The 23802-nt window shown below is 40.5% G+C and overlaps 1 protein-coding gene across 7 annotated transcripts in view; it reads left to right on the top strand.

Moving 5' to 3' along the window:
* The first annotated feature begins 2695 nt into the window (after positions 1 to 2695).
* The window catches only part of EXOC6 (exocyst complex component 6), a 92382-nt gene continuing 71275 nt past the window's right edge, over positions 2696 to 23802 (top strand). For 5 of the 7 annotated variants that reach the window (XM_054163862.1, XM_054163863.1, XM_054163865.1 and 2 more), the window contains exon 1: positions 2696 to 3234. In XM_054163862.1, the coding sequence (XP_054019837.1) occupies positions 3113 to 3234 (122 nt within the window). In that variant the 5' untranslated portion in view covers positions 2696 to 3112. Of the gene's footprint in view, positions 3235 to 5875; positions 6129 to 23802 lie in introns of those variants that run through there. The other 2 variants (XM_054163866.1, XM_054163867.1) reach the window with 2 other exon arrangements.

Here is a 23802-nt window from a genome sequence, read left to right on the forward strand (position 1 = left end):
AGGTTCTAGGGAGAATGAACTAGTTTGCAAGTGTCCAGTTTGGGGATGAGCCCAGGAATGGAGGCAGCACCAGAGCAGGAGATGCCAGAGAAATGACTAATGCCATTGTTGTCCTTGTGGAGGGATGTAAAGAGGATGTATCTGAGCAATGACCAATGAAGTAATTTGTTATGGATGGCATTGCACGTGAAAATTATCTTTAGTAATCCCATTTGAGAGTGGACATTTCCCCCCTTCCCTTTTTTCCATGAATCATGCAAAAAGGATTCCAGTCCAACTGGAAAAGAAAATTAAACAGACTTTTGATGATTTGCTGCTGCTAATCTCTCATTGGTAATTTGAAAGAAAAAGTAATCTATGGTGGGATTACATATCCAGTAGGGATGACTATACTACAGCACATGCTACTCTTTTTGTAATTGTCATGTGGGTAAAATGCATTTTTCAAGCATTAACAGAGGCAGGCTAGATTTAAACTAGCAGTTCTTGGCCCTCTGATATCTGATTGAGGTTGGGGAAGAGTGGGAATTAGGGGAGGAAAGGGAGAAAGGACATGGTGAAAGTGGTTTTGCTTTAGATAAGCCTGTGCATCCTGCTTCACAACCTTGGTGACAGAGCACTGGAACAGGGTGCCTAGAGAGGTTGTGGAGTTTCCTTCTCTGACACTTTCCAAACCTGCCTGGATGTATTCCTTTGCAACCTGATCTAGATGTATCTTTGTTAGCAGGGGGGGGTTGGACTAGATGATCTCCAGAGGTCCCTTCCAACCCATACTATTCTGTGATTCTGTGTCACAGTATGGAATCTGTCCTTTTGTCTTTTTGCAAAAAGTCTTTCTTTCTGTGGATAAGGCAGTTCCATAAAGCCTTTCGAGAGTGGCCCTGAAATCATCTGTACAAAGGAAAGGCTCACATATGGCTGAAAGATGTGTACTTTGGGCATGTTTAATCAACACTGGGGTTATGGACAAGGTATAGAGGAGCAGAAGACAGAAACAGAGAGGAGGGTACAGTGGACAGATAACACGGGGAAGAAGCAGGATCACCTGCAGGAGAAATGGCTTCTGGGATCAGCTAGATCCACTGCTATATGTTAGAGCCTTCTCCACACGTCATGATCTTACACAGATTTAGTGTGAGTGCAAATCACTTTGGAGAGACCAACAGGGCCTTGTGCAATTTGGCCCTGGTCAGGTAACCCTAGGGTTACCTCTACAAAGAACCAAGGTACCACAAGACCCACTTCCACAACCAGACTGTAACACCTACCTATTTATTTGGTCATTAACTTTTTTGTTTGTTTGCTTCTTTTTATGTTGCTTTGCTTGTTATTAAACACATTTCTTTCCAGACATCAGTGCTACCTACAACATTCACACCACAAATCCAGAGTATGGTTTATTTTGTTTGATTTATTCCTGAAGCAAGCTTCTGCATGAGTTCTTGGGAAAGAAAGAAGAAATTGTACCCAAAACCTCTGCTAATATTGAGCTCACTTAGAATTGCATAAAAACATTCACAAAAGCACTCTGTATACATGCTCCCATCACTGCATCCTTTTTCTTGCAAGACAGTGTGTGACGGCTGTCCAAGGCATCTCTGATTTACCTGGTCTGCCTGTGCTCTGCAACAGTGGCAGCAGATGAACTTTCTTCTATCATGTGAATAAGCTTCAGATAATACAGTATAATGAGCTTTGCAGTTTACTTAGGGTCACCTCATAACTGATAAATGACCACTGAATCTGGTGTTTGTTAAGGTTAGGAGTAGTTACGATACCCTTTTGCCTGCCTTTGTGTGACATCCAGTGGCTGGATGGGTCAAGCACAGGCTCCCATTTCTTGTGAAAAGTTGTAAAAATGGCTCATGCCTCATTTAGAACAGGAAAGAAGGAAATGTATTGAAAATTAATGCCAACAGAGAAATTGCTTGATTTTGGTTTAAAAATAAACAGATGACTAAAGCAGCTTGTTTATGGGAACACATTACAGATTTGTATGCAACTTATAGTCGCCTTCAGAGCTCTTTCCCACCGCTATTGATACAAACTCCTCAGTGTTCCTGCTAGGCATGGAGAAGTGAATAAACAACATATTACCCTGGACAGAAATGAGTCATTTCTGGTTTCCTGTATTTAACTGTTGACTGCACCATGAGTATCAAGACTCTCATCAATTTTGTCAGGAGCAGTATATTGAAATAAGAGACGAATTTTCATTAAAACTTTGGAACTATCCAAATACAAATTGACTGCCATGTATTATTGAATTTGGTTTCTAAAAAAGCTGTTTAAATGGAAAGATCTAGAACTCCAGTTTCATGTTTGAAGTAACTGCCTGGAATTAAAGTAATTGGTGGCAGTTGTGCAAAGTATTCTCTTTGCTGTCACCATAATGACTTTTGACAGCAGCACCGCTCTCAACATTTGTAGTTTTTCCATTTTCTTCTCATTCCACACAGGTAAGGAATTAGAAACAGTTTTGTTTATTGAACGCTCATATCAAAGCCACAGTTATCTCAGAGCATTTTTTACACTCTGTTATTGTAAGTAACCTTGACTAATGCTGGAAAGACAAGAGCATAAAAGTCTCTGTGCTTTTCCAGTCTCCTCTACAAGGCTCAGAAACCAGCTAATTTATTGTGTGTGTGCAGGCTTTTCATACAGCAAAATTAAGAATAGTAAAAAAAATAATTATTAGTATTTTTAATCTCATAAGACTTAATAGAGAAATAGAGCATTGATGTCTAGTGCTTTGAAATGGTGTTTTTAAATTGACTAAATTTCAAGCTTAATATTTATGACTGGTAGACTGTTACAAGGGTGTAAAAGTATCCATTTTTGCAGTAAATTTCCTGTTAGGACAAATAAATTGGACGCACTCACAAAAAAGACTGTGCAGGCCTGGATACTGCATACGAGGCAAATGTTACCAGCAGAGACAGGATAACAGCAGCTGTGCACCATTCTTGGACACAAAGTCCTCAGGAGTCACGAGGTTCGCTCAGGATCTCTTTTTTCATGCCTAGTTTTGCTGACTACATAGTCACTTTGTCAACGATAGTAATCAGAATAAAAGTCCTCTCCTAAAGTTAGACTAGTTTTATGCTAATCTATGGCAAGGAAAAGCAAGTCAAGCCTGTCAGAACTGTATATAGAAGAAAACAAAGATCAGATATATGAAAATGCCCTTGCTGAGATCCAGTCCTTTCAGCTGCCTCTTGGAACCACCCTAAGGTATGCATCTTTTAGATAACACTTCATTGTTCATGATGAATTTGTTCCATTCTATAGCTGTTCTTTCAGTCAGCCAAATATATTAGAAACCTTTCTTGACTCTGAAATCTACAGGACAGTTGAATTTAATTTCTACGTGGTTTCCCCTAGATGAAAAAATACAAACCAAGGTCACTTACTCGGCTCTTTCCAGCAGGACAAAGCTGTCTATTACTGAAAGCTGGCTGCAGATTCTCTGTGAAGAAATTACTCTTAAACATGAAAACGAGGGGAAGTGTGGTCTTTTGCGTAGAAGTGGTTTTAGTTTGCTCTTAACAGCTCCATTTCCCAAGAAGTAATTATTTTTTAAAAGAAACGCCACTTTTTTCTTTCTCTGAATCACTAAAGACACAGCTACACGAGATTTTACTGTTAATAGATTGTCTGAAGAATTGAATATTTTTTTTAAAATTTACTGCTTATGGAAACTGCTTAATGGTAATGGCAACAACAACAAAAAAATTTCCTTTGCTTATTTATCTCTACAAAAAAGTAACACATAGAAGATTATGATGTTCCATAGTTAAGCATAATGTCAGTATCTGCGGAAGAGTTTTAAAAATAGCCTGCTGGTACTGTAGGCGTCAGGTTGCAGTGACTACCAAGCTAAAGAAAGAAAATATAATTTACCCTGAAAAATGTATGTCCATGTGGTAGGTTGAGAGAGGGCCTAGCTCTCCCTATCCCACAGAGTAAGAAACCACAGCTAAACTCAGTCAGAGAAGCAAAGCTATATTTACAAGCATATATAGAAAGCAGGTTATATATAACACAATATATACAGGTATTTACAATATATATACAGAAATATACAGCAAAGAAAAATAACACAACAAAATTCCCTCCTCAAGGAGGGTTTCCCTCCCTGTAACCCACTCCCTCCCCCCTCCACCTCCCTTTTTTCCCAAAAAGGGGTTAGAGAGAGAAAGAAAGGCAGTTAGTAAGGAAAGGAGATGTTATTAGGCTTCAAAAGCACATGCAGGAATTAGTTTGCTGATCTCAAGGTCAGCTTCATCTAGTTTTCTGGGAAGCAGGCAGGCAGAGAAGCAGAACAGGCTGAAACTGCGAAAAATTCCAACTGCCCTACAACTTAAAGTTGCATTCTGCCCATCTACCAATGAAATTAGTTTAGAATATCAGAGTGTTTTCATTCTGGTACCAAAACATTCAGCCAGAGTGTTCCCAACACTGTCTTTCTTAAAGGCACAGCCTCAAACGGTCACAGTCCATTTATTACTTCAGTAGCCTGATGATGGGGGGAAAAAAAACAAAAAAAAAGGAATGTGGGAAGATTGATACTGCATTTAAGTGATTTCTTGAAGGAAATACTACTGCAGTGGTATTCTGTAAGATTTTTTCCTATTTTCTTTCTGCAGCATGCACTTTGTAGGTACTTGTCTACATTTGGAATAGTTCTTCTTGATTTATTAAGTGTCATCAATACATTCTTTTGAATCAACACTGAATATGACAAATCCACAAGCACAGACAAGATGTCCAGAGTTTTTGGTGCCATTTCCTAACTAGTATCCAGGTGTAGTTGCACCTGGGCAGAAAAAAATTATTAATTACAATGATTGAAAGGGTGCCAAGTGATTGTAACTGGCTAGTGTCTAGAACATTGATGCATTCATAGTTGGAAACTCCTGTTAGTCTCTCACGGGAAAAGTGAAGTTTTATACTTCAGGCCTGTTTCTTTACTTTGGCTTCCCACTTGTGCACAGATAGCTTTGCCCAGAAAGTAGGTGTGCTCTGTCTCCCGAGCATGCAAAACCCAAGGACTAGTTGATCTTTGGCCACAAACTACAAAGTGCATTATTTAAATAGAAAACAGTTCTCCTTCACTGAAAAATGAAGCTTTGCTGTAGCCATTCTTGAGGGCGGTAGGAAACAACAGGTCAGTTTCTAGTGAGACCAGTTTCTAGCAAGTCAATGCACAAAATAAAGCGCAATTCTTGTTCTATTTTTTACCCCGACCCCCAGATTTCTACCACGTAAAGAAAGGAAGCAAACAAATCGGTGACTAAATTTGAACGCAGAAAACCCTGCGGAGCTTCCGCGTTAAGGGTCGGTGCCGCCGGCTCCGCGGCCGTCGCCGCACCGCTGTCGCCTCCCTGCTGGGACTATAACCCCTCGCATGTCCGTGAGCGGCCCAGTTAAAATAAAAACAAACCATAAAATATTAAAAAACAACCCAAAAAACCCAAACCAACAAAAAAAACCCAAACCCAAAAAACATGCTTGGAAGCAAAACAGAGCTAGCCCCGAGGAAAAGGCAGGGTTGGACCCTTCAAGGCGTCCTTGCATCGCGATGCAACCGGGGCGCGGTAAAAGCAGCTGGTCTGTCCGTCCGCCTGTCCGTCCGTAGCATAGCCGGGAAAGGGGTCGGATTATGCGTGTCTCTTCTGTAACAGGGCGCTGAGCGAGGCCGAGCGGGTGGCGGCAGGCAGGGGCAGCTGAGTTCGGTCCATACCGGGTGCTAGCGCCCAAGGGATGGAGGACCTTTGCTGGTCGCCCCCGGAGTAGCACTAATCCAGGGCACCGGCGACCCGGTGCGAAACAGGCGGGTGGGGCCCGGTGAGACCTGCTCCTCCTCGCCCGCCCCTTCTCCTCTGTCCTCACCCTCGCCTGGCCCGCTTGCCTCTCTTGGCGCCGGGAAGCCCGCCCCAGCGGCTCCCGCTGCCCCCAGCCCCGCTCCACGGCCGCCTCCGCCCTCGGTCCCTCCCCGGCACCTCCCGCAGCGGCACGGCTGCCGGGTCCCTCCCATCCAAGATGGCGGAGAGTCTCCCCGAGCATGATCGGATACTGCAGGAGATTGAAAGCACCGACACGGCCTGCGTGGGACCCACCTTGAGGTGAGGGGCGGCGGGGGCCGCGGCGCGGGCGGCGGGCAAGGGTTCCCTGCCCGGCCTTGCCAGCCCGTCCGCCCGCCCCGTGGACAGTGGCCCGGCTCGGCGCGGCCCGGCCGCGCTTTCTGACAGCTCCTCCCTAGAGACACCGCGGGGCTGCCCGCAGCGCCTCCGGTGGGAGCGGCCGCTCCAGGCCCACAGAGGACACGCATTCCCCGTGGGAGACTGTCGGAGGCCCGACCTCCGGCCTCCTGACTCGAGCTTTACGGGGACGGCGCACCCCGACCCCCCCTTGGGATGGCGGAGGGAGAAGGGGCCACCGCAGACAGGGAGTGGAGCCGGCGTGGCTGTCACTCTCGGGCCGGCGGCGCTGATAGGGAAGGAAAGGCTGAGCGGAGGCTTCGGCCGTGCCCCAGCCCCCGGGCTCCCTTCCCTCTGTCATTGTCTGCCAGGGAAGCGGGGCGCTGCCCGGCTTCCGGAGAGGGTGGGCGCCCTCACCGAGTGCCGGTATCTCCGTCGTCCCGGGCTGGGAGGGCTTCTGGACATAAGGCATCTCCCCGAGGTGTACTGGTACCCCCGGGTCTGTGCTGAGAACAGGACCGAAACTCTGCTGGGTGGGTGGGTGTTTTGGGTGTTTGCACCAGTAATTGCAGGGCTTCTCTGTATGCAGCCTTTCCTAATGCAGTCTGAAATGTGGCCCGGTGAGCTTCCTTCTGGAAATGTGACAGTGTTCAAAGCATTTCTGAAATGCCATGACTTTGGTGATTTATTTTTTTTAAATTTATGTAGGGTTTTGGGGGTTTTGGTGTGGTTTTTTTTCGTTTTCCATTCAATTCTGCATATTGCCAAATGACGTTTCCTGCATGTTGCAGAGAGGATTTTCTTAAGCTTTCCTTTTAGAGAGGAACGTGTCAGTGCCCTTTAGTTTGAGCTGGGGGCAGAAGAGCAGGGCCTGCATGGACTGAATCGGTATGGATGAGGTGCATGGGAAAAGCAGATATTCATCCTGGAACTGAGCTGATGTTTTACTGATCAGAGACGTCTGAAAGAAGTGAAAAAGCATGAACACTAAGCAAACTGGGAAGAGAGACCTATGAATTTGTGTGTTATCTGTTTGGGAAGATACAGGGTTGCAGGGGACTGTAATAGGGTGTTTGTGTGGCAGCGGGCTGTTGTGGGGTGCTGCTGGCTTTGCCTGGAGAGAAGGTGGTTGCTGAAGAGCATGGGTAGTGCTGGAAAGGGGCAAACAGGAGGTACATGGATGGGGAATCTGGTGCTGAGAATTGATGGAAGAGAAATGTATGTTGCATAGGAAGTGGGTCATTTCCCACGCAGTGACTTTCTAGTTGGCTGTGTATGCCTGCAGTGGGTCCTCCAATGCTGAGGGTAGGTGGCAGTCTGGCCATTTGTGCAAGGCTGGGGCTAATCAGCACTAGAAGTGCCCAGAGAGTGTGACAGGATGGCAAAGAACTGCTTGTGTATTCAGACCGGTACTGGAGGCCAGCTTGGAGCAAACTGTGCTCTAATCTTCTCTTGCTGTTCCTAAAACACAAGACAGTACTGGGAATAAAGTGTGGAGGTCTCAAGGAGCTTTACCTCTGAGTGTTTGTAGCTCAGGCTGAGAGAAAGTAGCTGAGATGCTTTCAGACTTGAGTTGTCACTGGAGGCTATTTCAGCTAGCAAGCCTAGACAGATTGGAGTTGATGTCTGCAAAAGCCACACTAAAATGAACAACTTAGAAACAAAATGTTAAATATAATTACAGTCTCATAGTGTACAGAACTTATATCAGAGGAACCTTTGTAAAGGACATGCAGAGAGTCAGGCAGCAAAGTGGAAGAAGGCATGCCTGGGAACCGCAAATGTAGATGGGTGAGGGATGTAAAAGGTGGAAGGCACAATATGAATCTCTTATACATATTAAACATATAAAATGCTATTTCTTTGTCTATTCCTGTCCTTTCTCTTTCTATTTGTAGCTCATTTATCTTATCTGTCTTTTTATCTTACTGACTTTTCTGAAGGGGAGTTTTGCATTTCTGACTTAGGGAGATTTTTAGAAAAGAAGTGTGCACTGGTCTGATTTCACCTCTAGTGTTTATTTACAAATAATAAGAATAAAAAAAGAGCCAAAGAATAGTTACACCTGGCTGAATGTTTTGGAAAAAAGTCCAACCAACATCACAGAAATATGCTACTACTTTATAACAACAGCACTGTTTAGAATCAAAACTGTAGCTATCTGATCAGCTGTGCCTGTGAACTGCTGTGTGAAGCTGAAGTCTAAAATCTCACATTTAATGTCAAGATCTGTTTCAGTGAACAAAAGTGTGAAGGTAAAACGGAGCATTGTTTTCTGCAGAAGATTTAGGTTTCGCTTGCTAAACAATACAAATCAAAGAAATGAGCTGAGTAGTGCCATATGCAGTTGCAAAAGGATAGAACATAAAATTATCCATTGATTTCCAGTGGTGGAAGCCATTGATGCCAGCTGTCTCCTGTAGTGACTGAAATTCCATTAATTTCATTATGTGAAGAGGAATATGTTTTTAATCTATAGTCTGTAGTGCTGGGAGAATACTTACAGCATCATGACATGAAATGAAGTACCAACATACCTACTTAAATATCAGAACTAAAGAATGGGCTTGTGGTGAGCGGTTTAAATAAGTAGCATGAGGTAATACTAAATGCTGAAGATGGCAGGATATGCAAGATCTGACTTATCCTTAATTGCTCATGTCCAGACCTTAGTATCTTCCTAGTGCATCCATGCTTCACAGAGGAAGTGTAAGTTTTCATTTTACTTCTTGGTGGGCCGTACACAGATTCCATGGAAACACATTTCTGCTCTTGTTTTTCTTCAGGGTTTTGTTTGTTAGTTTGACATAGTTGTCTCTGCCAGGGTGGTGTTTCCTACACTGCTAGAAGAGTGGCAGCACTTGTGCTTATGATATAAATAATAATAATGCATATTTAATTTTATTTGATGTAATTCAGAGATCAGAAACAACATACAGACTGAGCTTATAAGTGATTTCTAGTGCAGGGAACAGGAATGTGAAATGCAGATCCTTTATAGGAGGAATCAAGGTGCAGCTACTACAATTTCGATTACACTGTGTAGTGCATAAGAAAGTAAATGAGTTCCTAAGGATTGCTCTAGATCTCCAGAAATATAAAGTGAAGAGATTGTATTTGACTAAATGAATTGTTACTGTATCTGATTAAATTGAATTTCTTTTTAAATTTCAAGTGGAGGATTTAAAATTGCTGTTATCTAACTTGCATCTCTAAATTTAGTGGCACACTGAATTATAAATGAGGCTTAAATCAGCTATATAGCATACCTTTCATTAAATAGGCAGACTGTGTATACAGCAGGCCAGGATTAATTAATGTATTTTTTTCCAGCAGTCTCTGTGAAACTTTTTTCAATGTCTTTCTGGTTTTAATGGCTAACTAAATGAGATTAATGACAACACCTGTTAAAAGCTCGTCACTCTCACCTTTTTATTTAATGTGTTAGTATGTTGTAATTCATGTCATGTACTGTTGGGCTTTGCAAAACCAGGGAGAATTGTCAGCATATTTCTAATCTTAGTAAAGGAAAAGAGAAAGAAAGGCAATTCCTCTCTCTCTCAAGAACCAAACCAAACATAAAACCACAACTCCCCCTGCCTCCATCCCCCCCCCCCCCAAACCCCACAATACTTTAACAAAAGTTTTTTTCACATTCTCACTGAACTCCATATAAATACAAATTAACAAAATTTCAGGAGTTGATTTCTAAGAGTGTCTTCACACTTCTTGAATACTCTGTTGGATATGCCAGAGTGATTAATAAGATCAGTTCTATTAAAATGAAAATAGCCTTACCTGCTGATTAGTTAATGTGTGCTGAAATAGGTCAAAGTAGAGCTTGAAAGAATAGAAGATGCTCTGCCAGTGTCCTGATATACTGTACTTATGAATCAATGAGCTTGTGGTTATGTGTAGTATTTCAAAGCCCTTTAAAAAAAGTTATTGAATTAACTCTTTAACTTGGCAATGTATTGCATAAGCATATGGTAGACCTTTTCTGAACACTTCATCTTCTGACCTTCACGTCACTGAGTCTGCTTGCATTACCTCTCATAGGAGTACCTCTATGCCCATAGTTGCTTGACTGAGCAACTAATATAAAAGTAAAATACAATTACAAAATTATGAGGGAATCAATGATGGGAATTTTATAGCTAAGGGGAATTTGATAAGAAGGTACTCTTTCTATTGATGTATCTGTAAGTGGGATATACTCTGTGATTTGGACCCACAATTGTGGTTCAGAAAGTCCTCCCTGAAAGTCAGTATAAAAATGTTTTAAAAGCAACTTCTGTGTTCCTCTGCTCTTGAAATCCATCATAACCAGGCTATTGTCTGGTAGATGTTAGAGCATCTTCTAAGTTGTGCTGGCTATGAAACATTAGAGGGCCTCCTATGAAGACATCTCACTAGAATGTAGTCTCTGGCTGCAGTGACCAACAAGAGGTGTTAAGCTGATGTGTTTCTGTTCAATACTGCAATATGGCAGGGTGCCCTAGGATTACTTTTGTGCTGGTAAAAGACTGTTTTGTCCTTTCCTGATCAAGGTTTGTAAGAAAATTAAGAGGTAGAAATGTGGAGTAAGTGTCTAATTCTTCTGCTTTTACTGAGTTGTGATATACTTTGCAACTCTAAGTACTGTGCCCATACTGGGAACCATAATTTGTATTTTGGAGATAGTCCTGTATCTATTGAGGGGGCCTATCCAAAACCAAGTGAACAAAGTGCCTGAAAATTCCCTTTGGAGTATGACAGGGTGCTCTGAAGCCTCAGTGTTACTCGGTTTACCACAAGTATACACTAATATTACTATCAAGCATGATCTAGTTACATGATTCTGTGTCTTTAGCAGAATAGTTAGTAAGTAGTAGCATAGGTAGTGTGAATGACTTCTCTAGATGTGGGAAGATAGTGCAGCATTATCACAGGCTGGGAAATATTTTTTTCTGAGCACTTGCCCATGGGCTCTTGGGATTTGTGATGTGGTTCTCCAATGACAAAATGTGGTTACCCTCATTTTTTGTCCTGTGGTCTTACTTGTCATGTACAATTGTCTAAAAGCATTTTTATTTGCTTTCAGTGTTTTTGGTTTTGGATTATGAGCCAGCAATTCACATTTTTGTCTATAGCTTACTCTTGTTTTAAATGTAAAGCAAATGTAAAAGGACTCTGAGGTCATTAACCAGTACTTTGAATCAGAATTGAAATGGATGGAACATGTATTTCAGTCTTAAGAAGTATGATAATGTTTTACAGTATTGTATTTTTATGATTTGAAAATCAGCAGTCTGTGTCTTCATTAATGGTCTGTTTTCAAGCTCTGCTCAGTTTTCAAGCTAGTATGTTTCATCCCTGGTTCCAGTTCAAACTGAAGGTACAAAGCAGCCCAAAGGAACTAGAAATTCCTTGTGATTGTTTTTGTATCAGGTATCAGAATGTACTTTGATGTGTATTTGTGTATCAGTTTATTGGACTAGACTAACTCCTATCTTGCAACTGAGTTGCTATGGAGTAAGGAGAATGGCCTTATGACTGAAACAGTGTATCCTGAAGAACTGGTGACTGGCTTGTAGTGTCCGCTGCAGGTTTTGTTACTTGCTGCAGGATTTGATGGTATTTTGTTTACATTAAAAGGCAACAGTCAGATAAAGCAGCTATCTCTGTGACCAGGTTTTTCACCATGTATATAGCTATGAAGGAGCAGTATCTTTTTTTTAATAGCTAGTCCATTACATGGCAGTAAAAGCAGCCTAAGAAGAGTGCATCCTGCAGAATGATTAATCTGGCAGTTAAATATTCAGAGGCAGAGCTTCAGTTCTCATTTTTCTGTAGGCTAGCTTAATATTTCAGTCAGATTTGCCATTGGTGACCAACAATATTGTAGAAGGTGAGGATTTGTTTCTATCACTACAAGTTTCAATATAGTCCTTACCTACTTTTTTATATCACCTGAAACTGTGGGTAATCATATCTGCAGTGCATTTTTCTGTTGTGCAAAAATTCCTGAGGTTCAATGCTGATTAAATTTGTCATGAAGCATGTGTCTGCAAATCAGGTTATCTTGATCTTTTTAAGTGTTCATGCATCAGCTTCTGACTCAGTTTTTGCAGTGTTTTCCAAATGGGCAGCTGCCAGGTGATACTTTAACCTAACTAGCACCCTATATGAATAATGCTTCTGAAATGACTCTGCCCAATTTCCTAAGTATTACTGAAGAACTTGAAATTACTCCTGTGTTTAGGAAGCGTGTTTCAAAACACATTAAAGCTTTAAAAATGGAGTTGAACATCTGCTGAGAGATTCAGAACAGTGTACTTGATAGGTCATTTATGAAATTTGTATCATTGTGTCGCACCTAAATTTAGCCATCTCTTCATATGAATGGCTTATTCACCGTCAGCTCAGTTAAATTCGGGAGAGCCAGTCGTTACTCATGTTGTTTCTTCATCGACTTGCTGCTCAAGTCGATTTTATTTAGTGTCTGTTGACCCAGATTTTGTGCCTGCCATAAGTGTAGGAAATGCATAATTTTACATCCTTCACAAATGCCAGTCACATGAGTACTTACTTGCTTGCAGAATTTTTTTGGAAGCCAGCAGCATACACTATAGCTTTCTGTGTGCATTGTTGAACCTTTGCTCTGGGACTTTGTAACTTCCTTGATACAAATGTCTTCCTGAGAAGCCTTAGCATAATTCAATTAAATATAAGCCTGGTTTTGACCTGTAAGTGTTAGAGCATTTGCATGTACAAGGCTGAAGTTAACCCAAATACAGTTAAGCAAGTTTTGTCATGTTGCATTTTATGGATTACGCTACTGAAATGAGCTCATAAAAATCCACAAGGATTGATCTTTCTTAAATATTGTTTCCAAGATAATGCCAGCCATGGGTTCATAAATAGGAAACTATTTCTATGAGTTGTAGTAAAATGTTAAGTACTACCTGATTAAAAAACATTCAACCTAGCTTTGTATTGGCATCAAGTAATCACATTAGATTTTATCTTACTCAAGGGCTTGCAATAGCTAGTTACAAAAATCTCACTGCTGTTAGTATTTCTGGCTATTATGTGGTGATGGTTGAAATGCACAAACTTCATCACTGTTACCACAGACCTTGGTATAACAATGACATCATGTTAAATTTGTTCACCTTGAAGTATACTTAGTGACACTTCCTCATCTTGTCCATGTCTTCTGAGGAGATATTTGTATACCTGAAAAACTTTGTCCTAGGTAGGAAGGAGTTAACATTCTCTCCTGGAGCCTGGATGAAGCCCGCCCTGTGCCTCAACCTTTGGCAGTAATGTCAAACTAGTAGCCAACTTAATCACTGACAGAGGTATTAAAGAAAACAAAACAAAAAAAGAAGCAGGTTTCAGACTGTATCAGCCTTGATGGAAAGATGTGGAGTTTGACAAAGAGGACCTAGAAGATGTCTTAGAATGGTTGTGCACTGGGGACCTACAGAGAGGGATAGGACTTTTCTTCCTCCCTCCCTTCCTCCCTCCCTCCCTCCCTCCCTCCCTCCCTCCCTCCCTCCCTCCCTCTTTCCCCAGTGTGAGAAAGGTGTTCAGCTGTAGTACCATGAATGAGATTTTCCACTGTCTCAGAGAAAATAATTTGCTTGCAAAATTTCAGTGAGTTGACTTGCAATTCTCCCATGAAACAGTAATAAAAACCTAATAATGCATATACTGTAGTATGTGTATCTAGGGGGATGTTTTTGAACCATTTCAACTTCAAAAATAAGTGTTTAAACTTTCAATTTGCATACACTCCCTTCTCTGTTACAAGCATTTAGGTGTTTCTGTTGGTAGCAGCTCTCCCTGGGACTTTCAGAGTTTGCACATTTCTTTATGCTTAGAGTGACTTTGAAGGATCTCCACCCCATTGAATTCAGCAAGGCAAAGTTTCCTTCTGTGTTTTGTTTTTAGTTAATTTCAACATGAAAGTAACATAATTGCCATTATTTTGTGTTGGACATTTTTTGTTTGCTTAGTAAACTTAGGAAACTGTAATCAGGTAGGCAATGCATACTATCTCCTCTTGAAAGGTTCAGTTTCTGTAGTGTGCTGGAGTGTCACCTTTCCCTCAGGCATGAACAGATTTTCTGCCACTTTGTTTATCAAGCAGGTACAGGCCTGAGTTAAGCTCACAGAGGGTAGTAGAAGTCAGTTACTTCTGCACTGTTAGTGGTTTCCCTGCACTGTTTCCTAATGCTGTGAGTTAATTTTAGCTGGGCTTTTAAACTAAACCCAGACATTAATTGTAAAGTCACCTTTCATTTTATTCAGTGATCCTGTGAGATAGGAGTGTGGAAAGGATCTACAGTACAGGATGCTGATTTGCATAAAAGAAATACATGATGATTTTCTATATATACTTTCTATATATAGGCTATGTGAGCTCATAAACAAAAATTAATAATATAAAATCATTGGGAAATGTATGCTTTGGTTATGTGTTTGCAGAGAAACGTGGTACATCGAAGGATTATCTGGTTTGATGTGTGTTGAATAGAATACGTTCTTAATCCAACTGAGTTTGAAAGATTTTAGTTATTGTAGATTTTATTTAATCTGGAACTTCTTGATTTCTCAACTAATGCCTTTATATTGGTGTACTGTTGGTATTCAAAGCCTATTGAAATAGGTAACTTAGACATTTGTGACAACTGTATCCTGGGCTACATTAAAAGGAGGCTAAGGGAGGTGTTTCTGTCCCTCCACCCCGCTCTGATGAGACATCACCTGGATTGCTGTGTCCAGCTCAGGAATCCTCAGCACAAGAATGACATGGACCTGTTGTTGTGGGTTCAGAAGAGAGCCACAAAAATCATCAGAGAGCTGTAACAGCTCTCCTGTAAAGACAGGCTGAGAGAGTTGGGGTTGTTCAGCCTAGACAAGGAAAGGCTTTGGAGAGACCTTATTGCAGCCTTTCAGTACTTGAAGGGGGCTTATAAGAAAGATGGGGACACTCTCTTTAGCAGGGCCTGTTGTGACAATACAATACATAATGGTTTCAATCTAAAAGAGAGTGGATTTAGACTAGATATAAGGAAGAAATTTTTTACAGTGAGGGTAGTGAAACGCTGGCACAGGTTGACCAGAGAGGTGGTAGAAGGCCCATCCCTGGAAACATTCAAGGTGAGGTTGGAGGTTTAACTATACAACCTGCTATAGTTAAAGATGTTCCTGCTCATTGCAGGAGCTTTGGACTAGATGTCCTTTCCAACCCAAACCATTCTATGGTTCTATGATTTCATGTCTCATGAAGGTTCTGCTGAAACAATTGGTATGTATTTTTCTTGAAGATGTCTAAAGTACTGCAGGTACGAGACAGATTAGCTCTAGGTTGTAATAGATGACTAATTATTTGTGGGGCATGGAATAGAAATCTGATCAAACATTTAAAGACAGTTTAGAAGCTCAGAATTTCATTTACTGAGTAATCCGTTGCTCCTAAATTGGAACAATTTATGTTACAACTTGTGGAAGTATCAAGGGAACGCAAGAATATTGCTACATGGACTTCAGCTTCTTGTTTTATTTTCTGTGAAATAACATAGGTTCCAACTATCTCCACCGTATCTGTTTAGGTATCTGAAACAGATGGCCAGACTTGGCATTTTGTTACGTGGCGGTAGATAGTACCCAAGTGCGTGGAGCTGGCATTTTCTTTGCTGTCTTTTTTTTATCTACTATTACAACACAAAACTAGAAAAAAAAAAAATAATAGTAGCACAGCACTTGTTTTTCAGTTTCTTGCTTCATACATCAGTAAGTCACACAAAGACTTAGTAGGAAGAGACATCTCCTTGGTCAGCATGTAAAAACAGGAAGGAGGAAGTCTATTGCAAATCTGGGTTTGCTGATTATCAGTTCATGTTTTGCTGCAGAGGATGTCCATTAACAGCCATCAGCGTGATCCATTGCTTATCCAGCAGGAACAATGACTGTTGTAGTGCTGCTACTACAGAATATGGACCCTGCTTATAGGAAGTAATGTTAACTAACAAACTGTTCTCAGCCCTTTCCTGCTCATAGAAACAGGATACTATTAGTGAGAACAATTTACAGAAATTGCACATCCAGCAAAACCAGGCAAGCAAAGCAGAACAGCTAAACTAAGATTAATAAAATATGTTTTTTCTTTTCTTCTTTTCCCCCCCCCCCCTTTTTTTTTTTCTTCCTGATTAGCTTGAGTTTTGTGTTGTTCTGGCATGTAATGTGATCTTTCAAATGGAGCAGTGAGATGTAATTATGAGTAAGGATGACAGAACTGGACTCTCGGTAGGGCTTGGCATAGAAAGACTGCTTTGGTTTTAAGAAATGTGCTTATTACCATAACTCAAGTTGAATCACAGGAAGCACCTGGACATTATTTTATAAAGCTTTTTCGGGTGTACGCAGCCATCTACATGAAATTACTCCACGGAAAAATCCCAACGAATTTTGTCGTCTGTGTAAACACAAAATAGCTTTGTATATTGTAGGACAAAGGTAGTTTCTGCAGTGTTTCCTGTGAAATGGCATCTTAAATAGAGGGTGTGATACAGGATCATGGTTAGGAATGCCACGATTGTAGTCACAGTAACAGATCTGTTTTAAAGGCAGAATCTTAGTTTGCATGGGCAGTGTTTTGTGTTTGCATCGGCCCCACTGAACTCATTATGTAAATGTGAATGGCAAATATTATTTTATGACTTTAATATCTTTTAAAAAAAAAAAATCAAATTATAAATGAGTGAGAGGGCATACATCTACTGGTTCACTTCTTGCAACGAACATGAAAACTACAAATTCTAAGCCAAAGGTTTTCCACAAGCGCGGTTTCTTTGTTTGGGAGCTGGTTTATTTGTGTGTTTTGTCTTCAGCATTATTTTGAAAATTTGAAGAAGACTTGTATGTCTGTGTTTCTTTTTTGTGTCTCTTGATTTAACTGCTCAAAGCTCAGAACTTTATTTTTTCTCACAATCCTATGTCTGAAACTCTACAGATGAATTGTGTGTACAGAAATTGTGTGGTCAGGCTTATGCTCCACGTCGGACTTGTCCAGCTGTTGTGCAGATAGGTGTAATTCCCACCATTGTCACAGCATTCATGGTAGTGTATCTGATTGGCACTTAGTAAGTGGTTATCACTACCCTGAAAGGAATGTGTGTGTACAGTTTTTCATTGCTTCTTGTCTTATGTAATCAGGACATGAAAGACTTTGTGGCAATGTAGGCAGAGGTGGAAAACTTGCAATTACTCCTAGAAATGGAACAGAGCAGGAGGGGTTGGGGGGTTGTGAAAATGGTGGAGGGTGGCAAGTCATTAATGAGGGGCTACTTTGTCCTGTATAAATATCAATATTTCTCTATATTTCTGAGATGATTTTTTGCTATTATTAAAATAGATGATCTAAGAGTCTTTGCTGCTGTTAGAACCTGTAAACCTGGGAAAATAACTTTTCACTTAAAAAATTTAATGACTTTCTAATTAAGAATCAAACAATTGCCCATTTGAAGACCCAAACACACACAACACAACCCTCAAAACCTTCAAGAAATAATAGGTTTTTTCAACCCCCAAAGGGATTAGTTAAATTTTTGTTTGTTATCTAGTACACTGTTGTAGTAATGATCTTTAATTGACAGAATCATGGAATTGTTAGGGTTGGAAGGGACCTCCAGGATCATCTAATTCCAAACCCCTGGCCATGGGCAGGGGCACCTCACACTAGATAGGTTGCTCAGAGCCACATTCAACCTGGCCTTTAAAACCTCCAGGAATGGGGCTTCTACCACCTGCCTGGGCAAATTGTTCCACTGTCTTGCCACCCTCATGGTGAAGAGCTTCTTCATCCGAATCTACCCATATCTATTTTTGTTCCATTCCCATAGTCCTATCACTACCTGACACCCTGAAAAGTCCCTCACCAGCTTTCTTGTAGGCCCCCTTGAGACACTGGAAGGCCACAGTTAAGTCTCCTCGGAGCCTTCTCCAGACTGGACAGCTCCAACTCTCAGTCTGTCTCCATAGAGAGGTGCTCCAGTCCTCTGATTACCTTCATGGCCCTTCTCTGGACACATTCCAGCATGTCCAGATCCTTCCTGTAATAGGGGCTCCAGAACTAGATGCAGTACTCCAGGTGGGGTCTCACCAGAGTGGAGTAGATGGGGAGAATCACCTGTCTCAACCTGCTGGCTATGCTTCTTTTAACCACCAACCTGGAATTAATACTGTCTTCTGGACCGTTATTTTCTTAAGAAAATATGGAGCTTTTATTTTTGGTTAAATAAACTGCTCAAGTTCATTTTTGTCTGAGGCCGTAATACCAGGGCAGTTCTGCCTACCATTGGAACGTTACAATTATTGCCAGAGCTTAAGGAACAAAATTACTTTAGTTCTCATTCTGGTTACTTTTGCAATTCTCTTTTCTGTGCTGAAGTCCCACCAAGTGGATTGTAGTGGAAGTTCTATTCAGGTTTCTGATAATTCTCCTTTTCTAGTGGGAAGGTGATGTACATGTGAAGACTGAAGATGAGGAAGGAAGAAGCAAATCTGGGCTATTTGCTCTCAAAAAATATTTTTAGTCTCCTCTCCTTTTATAGTTATTAATCTATGTGCACTTCCTTTGTCTACATTTCCAGTAGTCCAGTCAACGTACTGCATTAATTTCTGGTCTTACGTTTTCTTTTGGCCTGCAACTTTTTATTTCCTTCCTCCTTAGTGAAGTGCTGATCCTCTCTTAGGCTATTTGCCCTCAGGCATTTAATGTCGTGTATCCTGCACAGAAAATATTTATATTAAATGATAGCAGAAATATATTTCTGAAGCTGTATAAACATTTGTGTAGAGTGGTTTAGAGTGATAATGCATACCTATGGAGTTGCCATTATAGAATGGTTCAGATGACATGAGGATAATTTTTTTTCCCCATTATTATTATTTTGTGAAGGATCAGGTGGAATTCGTGGCAGGTTGGATTTTTTTTTGGTTCCTGAATGAATTTTAGCTCTCTGGAGATGAGCCTTTTTGCTTACTCATTGGCTGGTATCTTTTGTGTATAGAATGGTGCCCTCTAGTGCCTCGATGGGTTTTTGCATGTAAACACCAAAAACCTGTCCCGAAGACCTATTAAGTACACATTTTTCATATTATATTTTATTTTCAAAACTGAAACTCTTAGGATTGTTTTTTTTTTTTTTAATGGTATAAAATAACCTTTTTTGATTTTCTTCAACTGGAAAATTATTGCTTATCTGAAAACTTCTCCTTCATTTTTATTAAGACCTGAATTCAAAACTGGTTTATGCTTGTTTCTCTCCCTTCTGCCCAGCTGGTAAGAAAACATCAAGGTTAAAAATACCCCTGTTGCAAATGGAGCCAGCGACTGAGACATCTTTCTACTTTAGGTTAAGTTGTTTCTAACTATTCCTAGTTAATTTTTTTCTTCTTTCAAGTACCTCTGCACTATCTTGTACTTACCGAGACTGGCATTGCTATAACTGATATCTCACTGATTTGCAGTACTAATGTCTGCCTCATCACTCAATTTGATGTTCTCTCATTCCAGACTGAAAATTAGGATGGTATATTGTGGGTTGGTTTGTTTTGTTGCAGTTTGGGTTGTGTGGTTTCTTTTTTTCTCTCCTGTTGTGCCCAAATCTAGTACAAATGTCTGTCTCTAACGTCAGTGGTTTTCTCTCCCCCTCCCCCCCCCCCAACCCTTTTTTTTTTCTCTTTCCCCAATTTGAAAAAGTTTGTTCTTCAGATTTTCATGGTGTGAATCAAACACTAGTACTCTATAGGTTCCTATAGCTGTGTAGATCATAGGATGAAAGCAATTGGAATGCAAACTGATTATGCCTTTCAGTTTGGCTAAGGTCAGCTTTGCACTGTATTTCAGACCAGCAGTGTCTGCTTCAGGGGCCCATAAAGCTAAAGAGGATCCTTGGGACTCTTAATTCAAAGGTGTATAAATGTAATCAGAAATTGAAAAAATACATATATTACACATAAAATTTCTCTTGATGGCCTAGACATGTTTGCCCTTTTAATGACACTTCCTTCTTGTTTATGAAGCAGCTTGAAGTGAGAGGGAGGGTGGAGTCCTGAAGAAATGTATCTGGAAGGGTTACCACTTCCTCACTCTCTTCCTAGTAGATGTGTGTGTTGGTGTGGTGTTTCTGCTTGTGTGTTGCAAATTCTGTCAAGCATGGCTTGTGATTGAAAAGAATTAGTTATGGGACGCTTTCAGGAGTCCATGTCTTTCTCAAGATGTTGCAATATGGTCATTTGTTTGCCTGATAGTTTAACTCTGAAAAGGGCAGAATTGCCATCAGGTTTGCTTGCAGCGCCATAATCTTTTGGAATGTACACCTTCAGATAACTATTAGAAGGTAACAATTATTTTATTTAGATAAGTGTAGGTAACTTTTGAAACCTGTATATGGAAAATAAGATTTGCTGTCAGAAATAAACCATACTGTGCTATGTGTAATGCTCCATAATGGGTAAATCAGGCTTGCATTGCCTCAGTTGTGTTTGCAGGTTTGAGAAAAAGCCTGATTTCTGTCCATGGCCTGAGATGGCTTGTCTCTCCTGAGTACACTTAGACTTTCAAAAAAGGCCAGTTCTTCCTTCTGAAGCCTCTGAAATAGCTTGTGTATAGTGTCATCCGAGTACAGCATCGTAAGGAAACTCGTTTAATTCATTTTCTTACTTCTCACCTAGCTCAGAGAGTTGTGACACAAAGTGTGAATTTCTTTTAAATGCTGCAATGATTTATTTCTTTACAGGCTAAGCAGTTCTGTGTCAGGAGTTTTTTTTCTTGTTGGAGCGCTAATGAGGGTTGATTTGTTATTGTTCCCACAAGATGGAGCTGTCTGCATATGTAATTAATATGGAATTTATATGACTAGTGAATCTTAAGGACCTTGGTCAAAATACTGTTTTAGGTCACAGATCACCATTTTATTAGTATTTCTGTGGAAAATGGTACAACATAGAACATAAAATAGTTAATATAATAAGGTAAGCTTGTGGTTAAGGCAGTGTGTTGGGATGGTTACACAATATTAATTTCTTACCCCCCAGTTTTAAACATATATTCTCTGTATGATTTTGAACTGAATATTGTTTAAAAAAACCCTGAAAATTATAAATCAGGATACTTTATTATAATTAAACTGAAGTATAAGTAGCTTTAATATTGAGGGGAAAAACCCCTGATTTTTATAACTGTATACAGAATACTTTGTGAATACTGTAAGTTGTTATAGAATGTACAAGTATACAGGGATAAATGGAAGTTTTCTATCTTTGTGATAATGATATTCCTTTCTCACTTCCCTTTGAGAACATTGGAAGAAGACCCAGAGACTTTTTCCACCCTTAAATAGAAGTCTCCAGGAAGCAGTAATAAATTGAACTGTTTTTTGTGTTTTTGCTTTAGCATCCAGTGCAGTATAGATGGCGATCCAGCTCATTCAGAGGAAGCTCATAGATATCTGATATTTGTGAAGGCAGGTCTTTTTGTTTCTTCTCCAGGAATGGTACTCTGGAGACAAGCGGCTGTACCTCTGTGTCCACTCTCTGGGTTCCCATGTCTTTAACACTTTTATTGTAGAGACAAAACAGCACTCAGTTACTCATGTAACCAGCTCATAGTGTGTATTTTGGACCTTTGTCTCACACCTTTACAGATAACAGTGATACAGTCTATGTTCTTCCCCATATGTCTTCAGCTGCAGAACATCAGATTGCCTAATGAGAGCTCACTCAGTGCTGTGTCTCTTGCACTTTTCTTTTCTCTCAGTCCAGGTTACTGCTGCCCTCTAGCCAGCATCAAATTCTGGGTGCAGGTGCTTCCCACTACAGGTGTGGGTCACTCATGATCTTCCACCACAGTCCTTTAAATCTCAGTCATCCTGGACAGTCTTGAGGCAGTCTGACAAGAACCTCAGGAGGACAGACTGTCACATGTTTGCTCCTTCCAACTATCATGTCAAACCATGGTGGAAAGGTTTAGGGGTATTTTTCCTTTGGTGTACCACTTCCTGGATGAACAATCTTAACTTTTTTTTTTCCCTCTGGTGCCCTTTGCAAGAATGAGCTTATCTTTCAGTACCATAGCCTTATTTTCCTATCATAAGCCAAAGGAGGATATTCTAGGATTAGTTTATTGAAATTTTATCTTTTATTAAAAGATTTTCCCATGAGGAAATACCTGTAGCAAGCAGGCTCTCAGGGATTGGCTTGCTTTCTTTGACGTGTAGGACAGCTTATTACCGTTCTCATTTCGCTAACTTCAGTTGCTTCTCTGTGTATATTTTCCAAGGTCAAAGTAAACCAAAAAAAGGATGAAGAATCTATTTGCAAGTGTCTTTTCAATCTCTACTGTACCCTTTTCTTCCTTGAAAGGTCAGATTCTTGTCAGACAACTCAGCTGTAGGCTTGTTGAACAGGCGATGATGAGCTTGGATCTTGGTAGAGCTCAGCTGTCTAGTTAGAAAAGAATATCTTGAAGAATATGGGGAAATCATACTTCTTTGAGAAGGCTGAGGGGGAAGCACTTTCTCTCTACTCCTGTGTTTTAGGGGCTTTGACTCTCCATTGCCTGGGTCTTGAATTGAAGACTGAACTTTTACTAGCAACATCGAGACCGTTGGAATGTCAGCTTTGTTTTTTCATTTTTTTCCTAATCATAAGTGTTTTAAAATTTTTTTAAAGCAGCTTCTCCTTATGGATTTCTGGAGAAAATTTTGTAATTATGAAGAGAAATTAGAGGATACAAAAGGCAATTTAAAGACTTTTTTTATATCCTGATTTTCTTGAACACTTGTGGTTTGTATGTGTGTGACTGTATCAGCCTTGTATTGCCGTTCTTGTGCAGTTGTCAATTTATCAGGTTATTAATAAAGTTTTGGAACTGTCTTTGCTTTACCCTTTTTTTTTTTTAAATTTAATTTTTTTTAGTAAGGCTTCATACCTCTGATTTCCAATACAGTTTTCTGTTTTACCTCATTTCTTGCTTCCTTTGCTAAAATCCAAAGCTTTAAGTTCCCCCATCTCCTTTGCTCACTTATGCTTGAGCATTTTTCCATGCAACTTTCTATTTGTGCTGTAACTTGACAAAGCAAACTGGCACTTTCTGCAGAGTTGTGTTTCCTGCTTGAGGTTTGCAGGTGTGCTGTTCAAACAATTAGTAAAATTAACCACAATATTTGATGGTAGCATTTCCTGAAAGAGATAGCAGCCTTAGGCGTGTGAATGTTACGGTTTTCTTTGGGAGGCACTGAACACAGGCAGGAGGAGGCAGAGAGCAGCAAAGTTTGCTGCTGGTTTGCAGTGTCCCTATCCTTCTGGCTGGGAGCATCCAGCCCTGGTTAAGCTGGTTAAGTCTAGTGATAAGAACACCAGAAAAGCAAATCTGTATGTTTGCACTTCTTACGTTTAGCAAAGAGTGGAATTTGATGGAAAAGTGATCCATGCTATTTGAGGTGGTTGGAGAAACTGATTCTTTCGTAGGCATGTTTGAGCATTAGGGCATAAATAACAGACCAGTGAGGCTCAGGTCAACCATGATGTAACTGGTTAAGCA

Source organism: Dryobates pubescens, chromosome 8 (genome assembly GCF_014839835.1).
Source record: "Dryobates pubescens isolate bDryPub1 chromosome 8, bDryPub1.pri, whole genome shotgun sequence".
NCBI lineage: Eukaryota > Metazoa > Chordata > Aves > Piciformes > Picidae > Dryobates > Dryobates pubescens.